Source organism: Neopsephotus bourkii, unplaced genomic scaffold, assembly GCF_033783945.1.
Source record: "Neopsephotus bourkii isolate Nb327-2 ecotype Australia unplaced genomic scaffold, CSIRO-AGI_Nbou_v1 NB_1624, whole genome shotgun sequence".
In the NCBI taxonomy this organism is placed as follows: domain Eukaryota; kingdom Metazoa; phylum Chordata; class Aves; order Psittaciformes; family Psittacidae; genus Neopsephotus; species Neopsephotus bourkii.
In genome coordinates this window covers 4,646,736-4,667,291 of record NW_026902099.1, presented here as the reverse complement: position 1 = coordinate 4,667,291, position 20,556 = coordinate 4,646,736, and the positions used below count along the sequence as shown (strand labels likewise).

Below are 20,556 nucleotides of genomic sequence, written 5' to 3'. Positions count from 1 at the left end.
CCAGAACTGTACACAATACTCCAAGTGAGATCTCACGAGAGCAGAGGGCCAGGATCACCTCCTTCGACCTGCTGGTCACACTCCTTTTGATGCAGCTCAGGATACAGTTGGCTTTCTGGGCTGCAAGCGCACACTGAAGCCAGCTCATGTTAAGTTTCTCATTGACCAACACCCCCAAGTCCTTCTCCACAGGGCTGCTCTGAATCTCTTCTCTGCCCAACCTGTAGCTGTGCCTGGGATTGCTCTGACCCAGGTGTAGGACCTTGCACTTGGCATGGTTAAACTTCATAAGGTTGGCATCAGCCCACCTCACAAGCGTGTCAAGGTCCCTCTGGATGGCATTCCTTCCCTCCAGCATATCAACTGAACCACACAGCTTGGTGTTAATGGCAAACTTGCTGAGGGTGCACTCAATCCCACTGTCCATGTCACCGACAGAGGTGTTGAACAAGACCGGTCCCGACACCGATCCCTGAGGGACACCACTCGTTACTGGTCTAAATGAAACCATTTCTGTAGCATGTTCCTTCCAGTGAATAGACAGGTGAACAGATTCCTCAAGGGTTGGCTGTACGGGACTGTTGCTGTATAATGCAACAGTTGTTGGCATTAATATGAAGTTAGGTTCTCTCACGGAGAGAAAACATATCTATCTCAGCAGACACTTAACTCTGAATCTAGATTTCATCTAGTGTCAGAGGTTTGTATTTTGGCTTTTAAGTGAGGACTTGACTTTTAAAGCTGATTTGCTGAGTAGCTCTTTCTGAGGATCTTGCCCACTATACTGTAAAGTCAATGCTTGCATCCCTTTGAAAGCACCTATAACATTTCAGCATTGGACTACTTCTTCAAATCTGAAATGTTGAAAAGTTGATTCTTGATTGTCTTACTTTTTGTACTCAGATTTCTCTCTTTTTTGCCTGAAGAGGTCTCTCTCTTCCTGACCTAGACAAGAACCTAACCAGGCTGGGGGTTGCACCTTGCTCGTGTCTCCTTTTCCAATTAGACCAGCAATTCTTATGTTTATTCTGTTGTTTTCCAGGCATTACGTATAAAGAGATACTGAACTTCAAGCCACCACAGACTTTGGAGTCAAAGGAGACAGCAGTGTAATTCTATGTCTCGGTCTTTTCAGAACTCAGAAGAAAACCAGAAAGTTGTAAATGTTTGTGAGATTTCAGGTGTATAAAACTTTTATGAATAAACTGGATGTAACCTGTGTCATCTGCACTGTAAGAAAGTGCAGTGTCTTACTCTGCATGTGAAACTTGGTGCCTTTGGGAGTAGCATTTCAAAACTATCCAGAAACATTCATGCCTACAGCTTCTTTCTGCATGAAAGAATTCAAACTGTGGCAACCCAGTGCCATCCTCAAAAAAGCAGGTAGGACTAATTCTTCCACTCAAGGATCAGAAGAGTACAAGTCACCACCCAAGCAATCTGAGACACACAGTATGTCAGGGGTGCGCTGTGACTGTTCTCCAAGGCTGCTGAGCTATCCTGAATGCAAGAAGTATTCATGTGACTTTCTCTGGAATATTTCACCTTGGTAAGGTGCCTGGGGAGGCTAGTCAGCCTCTGCTACCTCAGCGAGTGCAGCAGGTAGTGGAAACAGCCCAGAGGAATGCCCATGTCCCTTGCCCTCTGTGAATGGAAGAGAACCTCAGCTCCAGCCGGTTCTGACAGATCTGGGCAAGAAGCAGAGAAGTGCGGATGTCCTAGGTGTTTTTCAAAGTAACTAGCATAGCAGGACATGACTTCACAAACACTTGGTGACCAGTCGTTGGATAAACAATGACTATCAAGGGGCACAATATTTTCCTCTAAATACAGTGCAGTCTCCTTGTATTACAGACTAGGGAACAAGGATTTCCAGGGAGAAATAAATTTTAAGACTTTCTGAAGTTTTGTAAGGTTTCCAGCTTCCTAGTATTGAAATGATCACGGAGAAAGTACCTCTTTCTCAGAGGACTTGCAGGTTATAGATTCAGCAGTGCTGATTTTAGAAGTAAAGCTGCATGCAGGTCACGTCATAGAAAATTAAATGAGGATAAAAATGCTACTCTGCAGCTGTTCATTTGGAATACCTGCAGCAAGCGGTTTTGTACACAGTGTACAGAAGTGTTGCCAGGCGCAGAATAACAACCATTCCTGGGTTTAGCCTTCTGAACTCATCTTAGAAAAGCCCTCAGACCTTCTGTCGAGAAGTGCATCACCAGGAGTCAGCTTCCTGATGGTATAGATTGGTTAGACACTTCATGAGTTCCTATTACATTTGCTATATTTTCCTAGGTGCTTAGCTCATAATAATCTCTCAGAGGTAGGACAATAAATTGGTAAACCTTTGGTGAAGAATTCCCATGTGAGATTGTTTGTCCTTGCTAAAGGTAATGTCTTTACAATTGACTATTTGGATGTGGATTATTCCCAATACAATATGCCGGTGTGTGTTGCTACTAAGTGAAACAATTGTGAAGGAAGACATTAGATCCTGGGAGGTAATAACTGGAAAATAAGTAAGAAATTACTTGGGTTATTTTTGCTTTAAAAGCCAACTTAAGCCAGAATTTTTATCAAGACACAGTTCTTTCCTTTCAATGAATGTTAAGTTGAACACCTGTAAATACTAGCATTTGTTTGCAAACTGTTTGTGATGAGCATTGATTAGCTGAGATGGGCACTTAGACTAAATGGTGACAGAAACCTTGAATTATTGATGTATATGGCAAGTCATTAAAAACAGTGTTTCAGGAACACATAAAACAAAAAGCAGAGAATGTAATTTGAAACAGAACATTTTTCTACACTACAGGACACTGAGGAAGGCACACTGAAGAGTCACACCCCATTTTGCAATATTGACTTAATGCTTGGACTACACTTCATGTTAAATAGGAAATTTAGTTTTTTACAGAACAGATGTTTTCTCTTAGGTTCATACTCTCTGGTAGTCTTAATAAATGCCAACACTTCAGTGGGTATTTTCACTTCCCCTGCCTTTAGCTTTAATGAAGTCAAGCCCTAAGACTCTCTTTTGGCTGAGGTGAGCTTTTCCCTCTCCCAGTATTGGAGAAGCAGCTAGCCCTCATGAGGAAGACATGACAAGATAATGTTAGTTTTTCTAGATAACTGGAGGAATACAGAACTCAAAACAACTGAAGAGAAGACCTTAGTGCATGTGCCAGCCAAGACAGCAGTACTGTTGTGCTGTCTCATCATCAAGCAGTCCGTAAGGTAGAATAACAAACATGGAAAGTTTGTCACATCTTGGCACTTCACTTTCTGTGAAGAGGTTGAAGTCTGCAGAAACGGCTCCAAATAACAATGGCAATTATCAGTATAAATAGCTCATTAAAAGAAATGCAAGGTGAAAGCAGAAATATTTTGCATGGGAGGCAGCTGCTGCTTCAGAAGGAGAGATGACGTTTCCTACTTTTTTTTTGCTATTTCTACTGGTGCTAAACAACTCAGGAATAAGGACCCAATTTCTGTTTGCCTTAGAGAAATGTAAATACCTTTTGCATGTACTTGAAATGTACTGTGACAAATAAAGGTTGAGGGGTTGCTTTTTACACAGCAATGGTTTTATTTTCCCATGTGTATTCCCAGATGCATCATCACTCCTGAAAATATTATTTTCAGTATGAGGGAACTGCATGAAACATAATACTGTAGGTACAGTTCATGTGATATGAGATGCTCCTGGAGTTTATTTGGGAAGTCAGGCCACAGATGTGAACCTTTCTCCCATTTTCCAGATTTCAATTCAGCCACAGAACTGTTCTGATTGTACTCCTGCCACCTAATGTATTTGTTACAGCATCTTGGATTTTACCAGACATCCCTGCTTTGTCCTGAAGGGCAGGATTTCAGCCCTTAAATGCAGTTGCAGTCCTCAGCCTGATTTTAAAAGCCAAAGCCAGACTGACAGTCATCAAGTATTTGTAACTTGGAGTTGAACATGGTGAGTTAACAGAGTTCTAGTAGGATATATGGGACCTTTGCCCTGAAAACCTACGTGCCCACTGACTGAGCAAGATTGTCCCCATTTGAAATGGTATTCATTGCACTGAAGACTCATCACTGATGTTGAATTTTGGTAATATGGTGGTGTGTACCAGAAGTGGCATACAGTTTCCCTTCTTGATTATTTGGGGTTTTATCTTGGGTTTTTACAGGATAACACTGAGGTGAGTGCTAGTATGTGTCCTGCAAAATGTCTTCAGAAGATGCACTTTGTTCTTGATCTGGAACTACCAGGTATATGAGCTGGGTGGGATTCTTTGAGCTTTCTACTTTCCGATATGCTGTTCACATACATACAGCAGGTGCTTCTGATCTACTTCAGCTAAGGTTGTCAGAGAACAAGGCATCTGTTAGATGCTGTCATTCATTGGATCTCGGTACGAAATACTCCTACAGGGCATTAGATGGTCCCTAAAGATACCGCGGGAAGAATAGAGGCTTGTAACACCTGCCATGTCTGCTGATTAATTCTCCATCTCCTCAGTACACTGTAGGGCAACTAGTTGTGTAAGCCAGGTAATATCAGAAGCAGTTTCATGGACTACAGCACTCAAAATCTAAGAATTCAGAAGCCTGAGCTGGAGAAAGATCAAGGGAGGAGGTTTGCATCAGGCAGGCACTCTGAAACCCCATGGACCACCAGTTAATGAGCAGCTCTTGTGCACAAGTTACTTGCAGCCCTCTGCGATAGTACCATACTATGATGATCTAAAAACTGCATTGCCACCTACCAACCACATAGGCACGGGAATGGTGCATGCTTTTTAGCTACAAGGAACAGCATCCGTCTGCAAGGAGGTAAATGGGACAACGACAGTAAGTTAAGGATTCGTGATTTTTGAATGCCATTATCCTGCTTTGCAAATAGAGCTCCTTCATACTTAACCTCATTATATTTCCATGCTGGAGTTTTCTAGTTTTCTAGTTCACCCCAAGTGAAGCACTCCACTGCTTCATGAGTAAGCAATGAGGTGCATTCCCCAGCTACGTTTGAGTGATCCAGGCATGCAACTTTTGTGATCTTCACTGAAGTATTTGAATGTGCTGTTATCTTTGAGAGGAAAAGAGGCAACTGTGAAGCAACCAAATGAAATGTAGTGAAAGAAATTGCTCAGGTCCATTTGAGAATGCTCTCTCTTTTACAGTGTGGTGTCCTGGGAGCATGTGCTTGCAGGGAGCAGGAAATGTCTCTTGCTGTGTTTGCATGGTGCCTGCAGCTATGAGGCCTCACCTGAGTAACAGTCGTGATACTGACAACCAAAGACAGCTACCGCATCCAATTCAGTCTGACATTAATGGGAAATTCATTATTATTATTATAACAGTAATATTATTGTGGGTTATAACAGTAAAATTACAGTGCTCAGACAGGCATTCAGGCCCCTGGGGGCTGGGGCCAAGACAGCTTTTTTCCAGGTACTTTAAGAGCCCCATTTGTACATGACAAGTGGTCCTGCTGCCAGGTAGTGCCACTTTGGCAGGTGTCCAACCACTTTGCCATTCCTAGGAATCTCCTTCCGGTTTTGGGTTTGAGTCAAGGTTGAATTTCCTTTTTCACAGGAACATTAGTGCGCTGCTGGAAGGAGAGAAAATATGGCCAAGAAGTGTAACCAGAAAAACATTAACGGAAGTTTTCTCTGAAGCGAGCCCATTTCAAGATCTAGGATAACATTATCAAGTAAAGGTCAGTCACAAGGAATCAAAATTGCTACTCGGGAAGAGTCCTGAACCATGGCTGGAGTAACCAAGTATTTTTGGTTAGAGTTTGAACTCTTAAGAAGAATCCCAAGAAGACTTTCAGTTTAATGCAGAAAATTAACCTAGTATAAGCTTTGAATAAAGAGGAAGTATGACGGGTGCACAAAAGTCCGCTACTCCTGAAGCAGGGCTCCTCAACATTTGCATATTGATGAAGGAAGCACAACACTGCAGGGAACTTCCATGGAAAGCATCCTTCAGAGGTGTAGGTTCAGCTAGAAATACATGTGTTGCTCCATCTTGTTGAACAAGATGATCAAATCAGGCATATGTTTGAGTCCATTTGAATGATTACATTAAATGTAAGGTGTCTTCAGTGAGTGTGTTAGCTAGGGTTCTTCATTCTGGATTTCCAGGCAAAAATGTAGCCCCAGGGAGATCCATCTCAGGGGCTCATCATAGTCCAAAGAGTCTCAATCTCTTCATATCATTACTGCTGTCAGCACAGTTTACCTAGGTGATTACGAGTTCCTTGTGTGTTTGTCTTATCACAGAGGTTTATGTTATTTTTCTTCATGTGGTACCTTCTTCATTGAGGGCAATGACTAAGTCTTCCCTAGGAATGTGTTAGGATGTTTTTACCGGATGAGATTATAGCTCCTGCCCCCAAGCTCTTGAAGAAGGGGGCAACAATGTGATCACTACAAGGCAGAGTGTAGAGCACGAAAGCACCTGTGTCATGGTTGTGGTATCTGAAATGGTTTGCTGTAGATGCTATAGATCCCTCTCCCCGCATCTAGCAAAGCTGCCTTTGACTGTTCCTTGTGTTCTGGCTTTTTGACTGAGACCCAGTCCCTTCTGCAGCTGGGAGTGCTCTAGGCTTGCACATGCAAGCCTGTGGGAGCTCTGTTGGACACGTGGGCTCTGCACTAGGAAAGTCACCAGGGCCGGGAGTGTTTCCAGGTGCTGACCTGCCTGCTCTGTTAAATCACTAACACAGCTATGGCCTAAGGCAGCTGCAGTCTTCCTGCAACTCCCCAAGCACAGCTGAAGAGCTGGCAGGGGTCAGATGATGTTCCTAAGGGCAGTGGGATGCCATCAGCCAGCTTCAGAGAGCAAGAGACTTTCCTAGCACGGGGTTGGGCAGTTTCTTGCCAGCTGGAGTTCTCAGATTCAGCAAACTGCTCCAAGCATGGTTGATTTACTAGCACAGACATGGGTGCAGAGCCAGCAGTGGCTGGAAAATCGGGCTCACCCCAAAGTGATGGGTGTGCATATTGTAATGTCTCTGTGCTGTTGTCCTCTGGCCATAAGATGATACAAACACAGCGTTTGTGCAGTAGCTATTTAGGAAAGCATGATGCTGAGCTCTGTTGTACGGGTTGTGGGAGCATCCCTGGGGGCTCCCAGAGGTTTGGCTGCCAGGTCTGGGAGCCAGCTCTGAGCTGGTGCAGCCACAGGCAGCCCCTTCCCCATGGAGACCCTAGGGGGAGGCTCCCAGACACTGCAGGGCCAAACCCTGGCCAGGGTAGCTGCTCCCTGCTGAAGCTCCTGCCTTGCCCCTGCCTGAGCTGCAGCTATACATGGCTCTCTGCCAGGCCAGTGAGCCCACAGAGCCACCACCACCTGCGGGCTGATGTCCCAGCCTGGCCTGTCCCCATCCCTGGGAATACACACACACCCGGGGCTGTGGCTGTCCCTGGCTGCCCCCCACCTTCTGCCCTGACCTAAATATGGTGGTTTACTTTAAATTAAGGTCAAGTTGAAACGATTTATTGGCAGTGCTCCAAAATAAAATGGAATCAGTACATATTTTCACTGCCATTTGGCAAATCTACTGTAAGTCAGTGATTCCGTGTTTGTTATTAACAGGATTTGGACTAAATAAGCGTCCATAACATGATCTGCCCTAATGAAGTTTTTCATACATGATGCATTTGTGGCAAAGGTAATGATGAGATAGGAAATAAAGTAACTTCAAGAGAGCAGAGATTTCCTTTAAACAAAGACAAGACAATGCAGGAGGCTTTTTCAAAGTTATTACTAATCCCTTAAATAAACACACGGACTTGTCAGAGAGGGGTAAAACTGCAGCAGTGAGAATACTGTGAATGCTGAGATCACACCCTGCCTGCTGGCTGAGCAGGGGGGCTAAGTCACCGGGGATACAAATAAACTGTGGGTCCCATGTCACGTTACAGGCTTTAACATGACTTCCCTTATGGCTTCCAAACACTCTGGTAATGCTGTACATTAAAGTTGCTGAATTATCAGGTATGAAACTATGGTCACACAAAAACAAATGAGTATTTGGTGACTCTCTAAAATGAGTGGTATTCTCTTCACAAACATATCACTGCAACTGTAATTACTATAGCTACTCAGTATTGCCATTTTAAATCTCTAAAACAGAACATTAACTACTTTTCCTTAGGTTTCCCAATGAATCTTATGGCTTTTTATGCTTTATGGCTGGCTTAGTGGTTTTGATCACCTGGATTTGGTGAGATTACTGTTATGAACTTAGTGCATGTCTTCCAGCTTTTGAATTGCTTTCCATAGCTTGTGTTTGGCACCATTAAAGTACTTTGAGATATAAATTATTTATGTAAAGGGAAAATTCACTTTGCACTGTAACCTCAGATTTTAGCAGAGGGCTAAGCAGGACGTCCCATGAGAAAATGCTCAGGAAAGGCTGAACAGCTGAGCTGAGCATACGGAGAGCATCACTGTGCCCCCAAAATTGACTTGCCTTAATATGCCAAATTCATACCAGAGGATGCGTGAGGGCTCTCCTAGGATTAATAAAGTCTTCTCTAATATGGTGATGTGACATCACCAGCTGATTCGTGTATCCTTGTGATCAGTTAGTAGGTTTAAAGAACACTAAATCTCTTTCTTCTTATCCAGCAAAGTTATGCCTTAAAAAAACATGGACATGTCAGTAAGGCTGGTTATGAAGAGTCTGTACCAGAAATGGTCCTTTCCTCTTGGACAGGAGAAAAATAAAAACTTGGAAGTTCACAGAACCTGAAGCACCAGTTACCCTTATTTTTCTGTGTTAGCATTGTCTATTCAAGCAGTGTTCTTAGCACATAAATCAAATACCACTTATCCTTAAAAAAAACAACCAAGTGAATGTTCTCACATGTGTGGGCATGGACCCAAGCTGGCTTCTCCCACTGGAGTTCAAGGAAGGAACAGCTGTGTAAGGACACCAGGAAGCACAGGGAGAGAAGTTGTTCCCTTTAAAGCTTGGCATATGCACCTGCAGCATCCCTTGCTAGAGACAAGACGTTAGGATGAAGGTGTTTACTCAGCCAGCTGTATGGCAGGGCAAAGTACCTTCTATACTGCATCCTTTTTTAATTTCATGTTCCCAACCCAAACATTTCTATATAACCCCTGAAAGATAATTCACCAAAAAGAATCAGTCTTACTCATATCAAGGTGTGCCGTGAGAACCACACTGACATCAATAGGATGTATTGTAACCCTCAGCAGAAGCAAAACAGGCAGAATTTTCGCTTTCGAGGTATAATAATCAGTTAAGAAACTGGCATTACCTTCTTTGGGTACAGGATCAGCCTGTCAATAACTCCAGTACTTCTGTTTCATTTTCATAGAACATCAAGAAGAAAAGTACTACAGAGCATAAGCGAGGATGGCAAAATCTGATGAGGGAAAAAAAGGGAAAAGAAATGCAGAGCATTTCCCCACACAGCCAAGTGCTCAGGTTGGTGTCACTCCCTGGGTGTACTTTGTAAAAGTATTTTTCTCTCTCAGCAAACAAAACAAGCTCTCCTGCCCTAGTACATTTAACGTTAGTGATGCTGTAGTAGAGATGTAACAAGGCTTACGAGGAGTGGTGATAACTTATCAGACAGACATAACCAGGGGGGAAAAGCTGAAGAAGCTGCCAGGCAAACATGCTCCTCTTAAGGTCTGAAATTAGAGCTGCAATCACAAATCTTTTGTCTCTGGATGCTCCTGAGTCTAATTTCAAAATACCTTCCCCTCTAAACTATTTGCACCTCTATGGTTTCCATAATGAAAAGAGTCTCCCGTGGATACAGTTATCAATCTCTGGTCACTGCAGTCACATGAAACCCTTAATGCTATTTAGAGAATGAAAATGGTTCCTAAGGAAAAACAAAAAAAAAAACAAAGCAAAACAAAACAAGTCCCTCCTGATTAATTTTAAATTTAATTATTTTTCTGGTTCTGAGAATTACAGCACAGTTTTAAAGATGGTTTAGGTATTGTTTGATTTTGAGCCATTTCTAAATGATTGCTCTTTATTTTGTCCTTATTTATTCAGCTCTTGCTGATGTGTAGCTATTTAGGATGGATTCATCTCCGTTTCATTTCCTGGTAGCATCACTAGAAGAAAATGATTGCCCTGGGATGAAGGTAAAGGGCTGTGAAAGCCAAATGACATTACAACATTTCACAGGCAGGCCACGCATGGTCTGCATTCAGATTAGCAAATGGGTGATGGAGTCATGGACCCTCTAATCCTGGTCTGCAGGCTGAACGGCTCTGCCCATGTTTTTAAATCCAAATAGGGTTTAATCATTAGGGTGGAGACTTCTTTATCTGTGAACTTCTCTGCAAGATAGGGTAATAGAAACCAAATGTCTTTGATCTCAGCAGAGGCGATGTGTGCAGCATAAGCCACAGTGAAAGGGAAGGAACCAGAGCATACAGAGCATTCCCCTACACAACAGAGTGGTCAGGTTGGTATCACTCTCTGGATGTATTTTGTAAAAACATTTCTCTCTCTCAGCAAACAAAAGAGCTCTCCTGCCCTAGTACATTTAACATTAGTAATGCTATAGTAGAGATGTAACAAGGCTTATGGAGAGTGGTGATAGCTTTTATCAGACAGACAACCAGGGGAAAAAGGCTGAAGAAGCTGTCAGGCAAACAAAGCCCGCGCTGCTATGTACTCTTATAACATCAGATGCTGAGAGCCTTTCCTCTGGGTGGCTGGGGTATATAGAAGTTAGATGCAAAGTACCTCCAAGCAAACTTAAAAGGGATGACTCCAGTCAGCAGAGCACTCATCCAGGGTTTTACGTGCTTAACTGATAGAGCTATCTCCAGTGACAGCCAGAAGCCAGACATAATTTTCAAGACTTAATGTGTTTCCGTCTTATCTTGATGATCAGTATACAGGCCACAGACAACGAAAGCATCAGGGGGAACAGACAAGATGACCCTGTTTACTTTCTCAATGGACTACAAATAGTTGGTATGTACTTGCTGTTTACTTGTAGCCCAAACAGCTGTTCCCCTTCTACTTATAGAACAGCCTTGAGTCTACTTGTACTCCCTTTTGTTCAAGCAGCTTTGGAAATGATTTGGTGTGCTCTCCATTTAGCCTCAGTTTATATTTCATTTAGAGCTGCTCATTATGGAGCTGTATGAGGGGGACTCAACTATGATAGAAATTTGATAGAGAGAAAACCAGCATCAGCCCAGTTGCCAAAAGACTGCCCAAACTGCTTGAAGTATAAAAGAAACAGGAGCTTTTCTGCAGAGCAAGAATTGTGCCTGAAATATGTGAAACTCCATTTGTCAAATGGTTCTTCTTCCACAAAATGAAATCAGAGCAAAACTAAATTGAAACCTGGTAAAACTGACTAAAAACTAAGAAGACAAATAGGCAGAGTCAGCCCTACGAGCAAATCAATACCAACTGAAAAGAAAAATCCTAAGAAGTTTAATTTTTTACCTGGGGTTAAACAGAGAAGAGTGGCTATTACTACTGGCTCTCTGTGGAAGGTGCTCACCTGGTACATGATCAATAGTGTAAAACCCTAAATGCAGACAGATTTTGCTCCCACATGAAAGCCATCATTTGGAATTTGCTTGCCCCTGGATCAAAACCAACACCATTGAGCCTGTTGCACTGCTCATGATTGAAGAGCAAAATTCCACTTTCTTAATGACCACCATGTCAGGGCTTCTCTCCCCCTTTCAGCTACTTTGAACAGCTTCACACAGCATTCAGCCAATACAGTGTTTACCATAAGGCCCTGCTGTGCAGCACGTGGGGAATGGCTTGAATGCAGTTTTGTGAGCCACTAGTAAGTTAATACAGGATTTCAGTTCTTCCCCTGAAGTCACTTTACACAACTTGCCCTCCTCTGCAGTGACAAAAATGTTGCTGGGCTGGAGACCTGAAAGCTGAATGGGTCAATGAATATTGCAATGGCAAAACTCAAGAGTTCTATGCCTGCGTTAGCTGCTAGCTGGTTATCAAGTCTTCTAATCTCCCTATGCCCTTCTTCCATCCCTGACTTACTTGGCCTGCTTAGGAGATGTTACTTACCCACGTTTTGTATAGTATTCAGGACACCCTTATGCCTTTAGGTGACACTGATGGAATCTGTGTGGGCACTCACATGCCTCAGCCCTGCTCTTGTAGCATCTGGATACTTTATATTCAAGCACATGTAAGTCCAGCACACCTCTGGCACTGTTAACCAGGACAGTCTGTATGTTGGGGAGTACAACGCAGTGGGGTTAAAGCTTCCACAGCAAGCTTCTGGCACTATCAGAAACTAAGTCTAGGATACTCAAAGCACCGACTTTCTCTTTGACTATTAAAATAAACTTCCCTGTTTAATCGATTGACAGTAATAAGGACAGAGCTCAGCATGCCAGATAAGTGAGCCTTTAACAATTTGCATTACAGATTTATATGGAAATACATTATTCCTGTCCTTTAAAAATTAAAGCAATGCTAAAGCCATTGAGACAAATTAACAAGGCCTCTTCAAAACCATTTTCTGACTTTTCATCTGCTGTTTTACACATACCATCATGGCCTAATTGTTTTTTCATAAAGCAAAGGACACATTATGAAATAAACCCTGCCCTGTTGCGTAAGGATGCTGGTCCAGCAAAGCTGTCATCACAGTGAGACCACCTTTTCACAGCCTTCTTTTGTGACCTTCTTTTGTGGGTGCACGGTTATGGGCTTTGATCCTTGTCTGAGAGCCTTGTACCTCTGCAATTAGACTCCAGATAAAAATGACTCCAGCTGAATACTGCAACAGATGCTTAGATTGAAACCAAAAATGCCTACATCTGCTAGTTGGCTCTCAAACCCCTACTTTCTTTGAAGAAAAAATCAGTCCCGTTTCTTACTGGGGTCTGATGGGTGGCTCCTGCTTAATCTCTGTCTGTCTCCCTGGTAACAGTCAAAGGAGTCGGCACAGAGGTGGTGGGCAGGGACTGAGCCTCCAGCTGCTCCTCCTGTTATCAGGGTCCATCAGCAGGTGACTGTGGCTCATATCCAGGAACAATAAATGCAGACGGTGGTCAGGGGAACAACCATACAGCTTTCTTCAGAAGCCTCAAAGGGCATTAGCTGGACACCCTCTTCCCATTTTCTCTAAACCTCAGGTCTTACATTATATGCTGTCTGTGCAAAATGTATGCAGAGGCTGCAATTCTCGTGATAGTTTGCTAAACTAGTCTTTTGTTTTCAGTATAGACAGTCTTTATTCAGGCAACCCTCCACACACATATATCACTATGACTAGAAATACTGTGTCCCCACCAGCTTCTGTGTAATATGAATGTTTAGCTGGTGTGGCAACAATAAATCAGTTTACTGTTCCCAAGAGCGAGCTGTGTGCATATTTGCCCAATGTTTTTTTCCACACCATGTCAATGAGCAGCTGAGTGTTTGCAAAAAAGGTGACTCTATGGCACAGCAATGCATGTGCTGCAGCTCATGCCCTGATGAGGAGATAGTATCTGACTGACTTGAAGCAATGGCAACCTACTTTACATGTTCATTTTTAATAACTGCTCTGCAAGACTCCTGCTAAAAATGATAAATGACTTGCTGTCAAACAAAGCTTCAAGGTAACATCTGCTCATGAAGAACATCGAAATAATTAAGCCTAAACAGAAGCACAGCCAAAGTCTTTCCCATGCTTAAAAGTGTTTGTGAGTGTCAAATTGCCAGATTCCTTGGTAAATGATGACACAGAAAATGGCACAGGGTAAGTTATGCAACCCAGCTAACATCTGGAACCCAGTGACTGTCAGAAAAGAGAAAGATCAGAAGCTCCCATAAATGATGCTCTTTCCTGACAACAAAAAAAAGCTAACAAAAAAGACTGACTGACAGGTAACGCTCTGGTTTCAGCTCCAGCTTAACCCAATGCACTCACAGGTGTCCAGCAAAGGCCTTTGTGCGCATTTTGTTCTCAGAGCTGGTGTTGATCATTCAGCCCTGAGGTGAGCCTTGGAATTCCAAACGCATAGTCTTGCTGTTGCTGAGTGAATGGCTACTCTGGGCAAAACAGCAAGGAAACACGAAGAAACAGATGCAAAGCCATTCAGAAGACTTGCCATTCTTCTGATGGCTTCCACAGCCTCGAGTCCTCTAGGCTCTCCACTGAAGCACCATGCCAGACATGGCCAAGCAGTAGCATGCACCTCCTTCCTGTCCCACTGAGGCATTAACCCTCCTGTGTGGTCCAAGGAGGGTCTTTGGAGGCCTCAAGGCCCCAAAGATACCACTGTACTCACATGGAGATAAACTGTTCTCCTTAGCATTACAAAACGATGCCCCACTGAAAGTCAGCTCACCAAAAGCAAAACACAAAAAAATAGCTGACCTTCTTCGAGACCTATCTGAGGCTAAAAATATCTTTAAGGTACAGCTCTGCAGTGGCTCATAAATGACCTAGCCCTGGTAGGAAACTGACTCAGATACACGATTATTTATTTCTAAGACAGTTCCTATGGAGACCAATTTGTCAGGAGAGTCATTAGCTCTCATTAGATCATTTTCATCTCACACTCTCTAGTTTGAGATGTGTCTCTTTCTGTCCATCAGTGGTGGCCCAGAGGGAGATCTCAGAATCAAATCTACTGTGTCACAAGGCAGCACTTCTGGTCTTGGGACATCCAGAGCTTGGCCTGGCACAGGGTGGTTTGCATGGCACGCCATGGTCGGAAGTGGCCCAGCAAGGCCCTCAGCAGCACAATACCACCTTGTTATTTGGAGTAATAGAGCTGACTCAGGTTTTAAGATCAATCAAGTTTTCTTGTAGGCTGTGAAGCAGTGACAGAGAAAAATATCTAAATAATTGAGAGACCATATACTCTTTCTTGTACTATATTTTATAGTACTTGGGAATGTGCACCCAATACCATGCCCTACATGCAACAGAAGGGTTTCCTTCTCCAAAGATCTTGCTTTCAGACAGCAATCAGATGAGAAAAGTATTACAAAAGAATATTCTTAGGGTCAGAGAGGAATTTGATTAACTTCATAGAATTGAAAGGTGACTTGGTAAAGAGGTCAGCAATGTACATGAATGCAGAAGCCTGCTGGAGAAGGGGGATGGAGACCAGTTTCACTCCATTGAAGTCAATGCTGAAGTGACGCTCAGGTGAGAGACATCAGGGTGTCTGCTCTGGAGCCTGTGAGAGCTGAGCTCTGTGCCCTGGGCAGCCATGCCTGTGCACAGGAGGTGAGGCTTACAGCTTCACTCTGAGCGTGGTAAGAACCAGATGACACCAGGCAGCCATTCAAAGCAGCTGCACAGCTGGCTGGGCATGAGAGTCTGCCCTCTCCCTGTGCTGACCAGCTTCGTGCCATCACTTCATTGTAGAGTGGTAACAAGGGCAGCTATGAGAAAGTGTGGCCTCCAGGGATACCTGCATAGACTTAGCAAGAACAGGGCTTTTACTGAGTTTTAGTCAGGCTCTTCAACTTCTTACAGAATGCATTGAGCACCTGGCAAAGGGATGTTACCATCAGGCCTAAATAGGCCTGGTATTCAGTTCCTTTGCTTTGAAGTGAGATAACAGATACAGAGAAACTACATTTATAGGAAAAAATGCAGAGCTGGCATGAAAAGATCAAAATAAAAACTAACAATCCTCTTAAATACAGCTTTGGTTACTGGAACCTTGCATGCTGTCATTTTTTCTGACTTAATTTAAACAGGTACTATAATTTTCCCAGTAGCTTAGAGTAAAGAAAACAGCTAAGGAGTCATCAGTGGGGCTTTGTCATTGGTTTCAAAGATGCTAGGATTAATAATCTAACATTTATGTATAAACATGTAAATGATATGTAGCACATTGTCTAAATGTGCTACATCAAGGTATAAGAACAAAAAGGTGCTGTTTCTGAAACCTGTATTTCAATCAAGCATCAGTAATACTGGATGATACACTACTATGAACATACTCATTTTAGTCTAACAGTCAAGCCAGATATTTTACAGTAGGTCCACCTAATTATTATTAATATCTGAACATTTCTGTTAATAAAAATGTAATAAGAAATGGAAATAAAAATTAACATCCATAACCAAACAGAAAACTGTTTTCATCAAATGAGAAATTTCCACAAAATGTTTTGTTTAAATATTTACCTCTTTAATGATCTGACTTTTCTATTCACAATAGGTAAACTGCATATTACCTCTGTCACCTTAAAGTGTTTGCAAAGCTTCTCTGTAGCAGAACTGTTTGTCAGTACTATACTAAGAACAGCAGTGAAGTACTCAGTAATTCTGTTAATTAAGAAACTGAACACTACTTTTGTTTTTCTTTTTTTGCTTCTGTACACTTCTGGTATAATTTGCTTTCACCCAGCTGGCTATAATAACAATTTATTAATAAATAGGTGAAACACTGCATTATTTGAGTAATTTTAAGTGTGGCCAGTTTAATTTGAAATAATAATAGTGTTTTTCCGTATGTGTACTGCCTTTTCACGCTGAACATATACCAATAGCCCCAAGAGTCCTACAATATTAAATCCACCACTGAACCTGGATATATAGAAGATGTAAGCTCTGTAGCTATCTGGTAGGCACATACCCCAATCAGTAAAACAATTCTCTATTTTCGGGTCTATTAAAATTGATACAAGTTAGGACCTTTAGCATGTAACAGGATAGGGATCCAAATTTCCAGACAAAACACTTGGTTAGTAGTGGGAGGCTGTCTCTTTTATAGTGCTTGACCAAAGAAAGTATCTCTTCTACATTGTAAAACAGTGGAAGAGACACAGGCAATTAGCACAAGTAAAACATTTTCACTTGATAAGTCACTCTACGCTGTTTTTTTCTGCCCTGTCAGCAGTGTCTGAAAACAAAGGAGACACAGCAGCCCCAGGAGACAGCTTGTCTGCCCAATCATTTTTCTGGGGATCTCTTAATTTGTTTTAGAAAGCACATAGCAAACCTTCTAGGTGTCAAAATTTAATATGCCACATAGCATGCTGCAGCCATCGACACCATGGGACACGTGAAAGTCTATACCAAATCTGTGTCTTTAGGGAACATATGCTATACTTTGTCTCCACCTCCCTGGTTATCGCAACAATCCCTTGAATAGGCAATAAGACCTGGTCTCGTCTCAAGTGATTTGATAAGCAGTTGATAACCAGAGTTCATTAAACTCTTGGGATATATAAGCCACAAGGTTTCAACATACCCTGGCGCTTAGGGGCTTGACCGCTGCCTGCTCAGCAGCCCAGGAGTCACTGGAAGATGTTCTTGACTGCAAAAATACTTGTTTTTGCTGTGAATGGTTTACTCAGAGTGGCAATGGGCTTTGACATTGGATTATCCACGAAATGCGTAGTGATACCCAAGGAGATGGGCATGTGCCACAAGATTGGATACTCTGAAATGAGGCTTCCCAACCTGATGGGACACACCAGCATGGCAGAAGTTATCCTAAAATCCACCACCTGGCAGCACCTTGCGCACACGGACTGTCACCCTCACGTGAGGACATTTCTGTGCTCCCTGTTCGCACCCATCTGTTTAGATACGTAAGTACTACAGCATAGTACAGAACTCCAGTTTTTATTTGCCAGAACGGGGATCAAATGAAATGAACGATTATCATAATCCAAAGGCAATCTCCACTTCTTCTGAAGTAATTCTAACTTTTCTGTACTTACCAGAAAGACAAGTACTGAAAGCATGTTCTACTTCCACTTCAGTTTGCCTTGGGAAAATGAATGCTGTTGTCAAGGGATATCATGTTTTATTTTGTTATAGTTGAAACTTTATTCTTGTTAATTTATGGTTGAAGCACCTTTTGTGAATAGATCAGCCTCATGCTGACACTTTGCCCAGGTTGTAATAAAAAGAACTTTAAAAACTGTGACTTAATCCTGTAAGCTCAGTGAAGTCCATATTACAAACCACTCACATAGTTTGCACAGTTGCCATTTCTTGAACTATATCATTATTGAAAGATGCTAAATATCAGTGCAGATGTTGCACTTTGCACAAAAAACACTGTTGCAATAGTTTCTGTTATCACTGAGCGAGTTTAAGTGATTCAGCCTAGTATTTCGTCTGGCCACAGGTTCATCCATCCTTGTAGGAGTATGTGTGTTGCCGTCCGTGACAGCTGTGCCCCCGTGCTTGCCTGCCATGGACACCTCTGGCCTGGCAGTCTAGACTGCGATCGATTCCCTGCAGATGAGGACATGTGCCTGGCATCTCTCACAAAGGAATACAAATACTCACACAAAGGTAGCTGGAAAATGGTGGAGGAAAGCGTGGTGCTATTCTGGGTTCCTGGGAATCATGTACATACAAGGAACACTGTTCCCAGACAATCTGTGATTTTATAAGTGGTCATGTCTATCTGTACTGTTCATGCAGACGGCATGAGCTACAGCAGAGCTCAGATGGGGTAAATCAGCATCACTTCAAAAAAAGAAAGTGTAGATAGTCTAAGCTTAGATAGTGGAGGAAGACAGTTATCACCCTGCACTGCAATGGGCAGTATCATACCCATGGCAGCACACTGATTTATTTTGAAGTCTCTATAGACTTAGCAATGGCCCTTATCACAAGTAATTTTACATATACAATAAACTGATTCTCAGATCAGCTTAGAAAAGTTGGAATGATTTATTATCTGATTTTTATTTTTTTTTAGGGGAACCAGACATCATAATAGCGTTCAACTATTCAGATACTCAGGCTTATTAACTTCTATGGAAAGGAATAGGATTCAGTTGCTGCTAGCACCCCCAAATTCATGTATTCACAATCCTAATGCAGCTGCATCCAGAATCAGACAAAATCATCCACCTAACCCCTTTCCCACCCACTGTAGCAGTATTAAAAATAATACTGTATTTGTTACTGTATTTGATGTTGATAATTGAGCTTGTCAGTGCAAACAAGACTGAATGCACATGGAAAATGAAACTCTTTTTCATCCCTAGCCAAGTTTTCAGAGAAGTATGTAGACTTTCTGTGTTATCACTGACCAGTTGTGTATTTTCTCTGTCACCCCTGTGGTTAAACAGTGGGCTCTCAGGCTTTGACAGCAGAAAATTAAACCAAACGTTTTTAAAACATAACCATGACACTCTGTCATTTCTCCACAGTCCTACCAAAGCCTGCCTGCCAGACCTGCCCAGCAGTGGAGGAATTCTTTACACACAAAAGAGTTCTTGAAGTTTTCTGTGACAGTAACTTCGGTAAGTCCTTGCTAATATGGCTGCTATTGAAGAGAATAACAACTCTCCTTCTAAAATGCTTTGAAATTAGGATTACAATAATGACAGTTTCTGCTGTAATTTCAAAGGATTAAGAGTTTGGCTCTTAACTTTGAATTATTTTTCAGAATATGTTCTTTCCAATCAAAATATAAGGAGGATTTATTTTGCATGGAAGATTCATCAATGATCTAGTTTACAACCAAAGAGCTCTTCTGTTCTTGTTGAGTTGGCTACATTGTAATACAACATGCTTTATGAAAAATATTTCTGGCAAAAGCAGCCAAATAAGCAGGTTTGCCTTTTATCAGTGGTTAAACCCAAACTAAAGCTTTGGTATTTTACTAGTGAACAGTGTGTTGTTGATATTTGTGTGTATGAGTTTTTAATAACACAAAGCTTACTGAGAAGGAGACTCAGAAAATCAAATCAGTAAAAGAAATTCTTACTTGTGATACAAAACCAACACCAACAGCTTTCAATATATAATTACCCAAAAAGCCTGACATACACAGTGATGGTAAAAATAAATTACTCACTTCTGTGAAAATATTTTTTTCCTAGTTGCCTAATTCAATGAAAAAGATCCTTACTACACACCTTTATTTTTAAACATTTAAAAATGTATACTACTGCTAGAGAAGGCCTTGCCATACTCTTATCAGCATAAATTAGAATCATAGAATCATAGAATAGTTAGGGTTGGAAAGGACTTCAAGAATTATCATAGTACTTTTAAGGAATCATCCTGCTTTCATTGGTAGTGTTTCTTTTGGCATGCAAACTAATGGAGTGACTCATGTGTTTCCTTTTTTTCCTTAGCAGTGAAAGTAAAGCTGTCCAAGAAGAGAACAGTATTTGGTGACCAAGAGTATAACATTGAATGCCAAGTGGAATTCAGTACCCAGGGCTCACTCTTGCCTTATGAAACTCAGAATATGATACAGCAGTGGCTGCTTATCAATGAAAACTGTACACAGAGGATGACTTCAACCCATCGTCCCATGGTGTATCTCCTTGTGGGGAATATTGAACAGGGCATCATTTCAGTAAAACAGGTTTATCGCTGGCAGAGGAGGGACTCCCAGCTGACTTTGGCCACTCAGAAATGGAGATACCATAAATGCCTGTAAATACTTATCATTTGTAAAAAGATGATTATACTTCTCATGACAAACTTATCTTGTAAATAGGAATGTATTATAAGTGGAATGTAAAGTCTTGATGTCTTTTAAAATGATATTATAAGTTGAACTTAAAGCCCAGTGTTATCAGGCCTCCTTTCTGTAGCATTACAGCTAATC

General features: G+C 41.9%; 2 protein-coding genes across 2 annotated transcripts in view; both read left to right on the top strand.

The window, feature by feature from the left end:
• Positions 1 to 2,710, top strand: part of MAPK12 (mitogen-activated protein kinase 12) — a 33,094-nt gene extending 30,384 nt beyond the window's left edge. The window contains exon 12 of the mRNA XM_061372926.1: positions 1,043 to 2,710. Coding sequence (XP_061228910.1) covers positions 1,043 to 1,113 — 71 coding nt within the window. The 3' untranslated portion in view covers positions 1,114 to 2,710. The remainder of the gene's footprint in view (positions 1 to 1,042) is intronic.
• A 14,505-nt stretch (positions 2,711 to 17,215) lies between these two features.
• LOC133222912 (secreted frizzled-related protein 2-like) lies at positions 17,216 to 20,505 on the top strand. The gene is made up of 4 exons (XM_061373111.1): positions 17,216 to 17,557; positions 18,103 to 18,272; positions 19,142 to 19,234; positions 20,075 to 20,505. Exons 1-4 carry the CDS (start codon positions 17,271 to 17,273, stop codon positions 20,383 to 20,385), a joined length of 861 nt encoding a protein of 286 aa, XP_061229095.1. The 5' UTR covers positions 17,216 to 17,270; the 3' UTR covers positions 20,386 to 20,505.
• The last annotated feature ends 51 nt before the right edge of the window (positions 20,506 to 20,556 follow it).

What these genes read in the sequence shown, in the direction of transcription:
- LOC133222912 (XM_061373111.1), top strand. Translation starts at nt 17,271, where the DNA reads ATGTTCTTGACTGCAAAAATACTTGTTTTTGCTGTGAATGGTTTACTC. An exon ending in ATACAAATACTCACACAAAG is followed by an intron (nt 18,273 to 19,141) that starts GTAGCTGGAAAA and finishes ATTTCTCCACAG; the next exon opens with TCCTACCAAAGCCTGCCTGC. An exon ending in TTTCTGTGACAGTAACTTCG is followed by an intron (nt 19,235 to 20,074) that starts GTAAGTCCTTGC and finishes TTTTTTCCTTAG; the next exon opens with CAGTGAAAGTAAAGCTGTCC.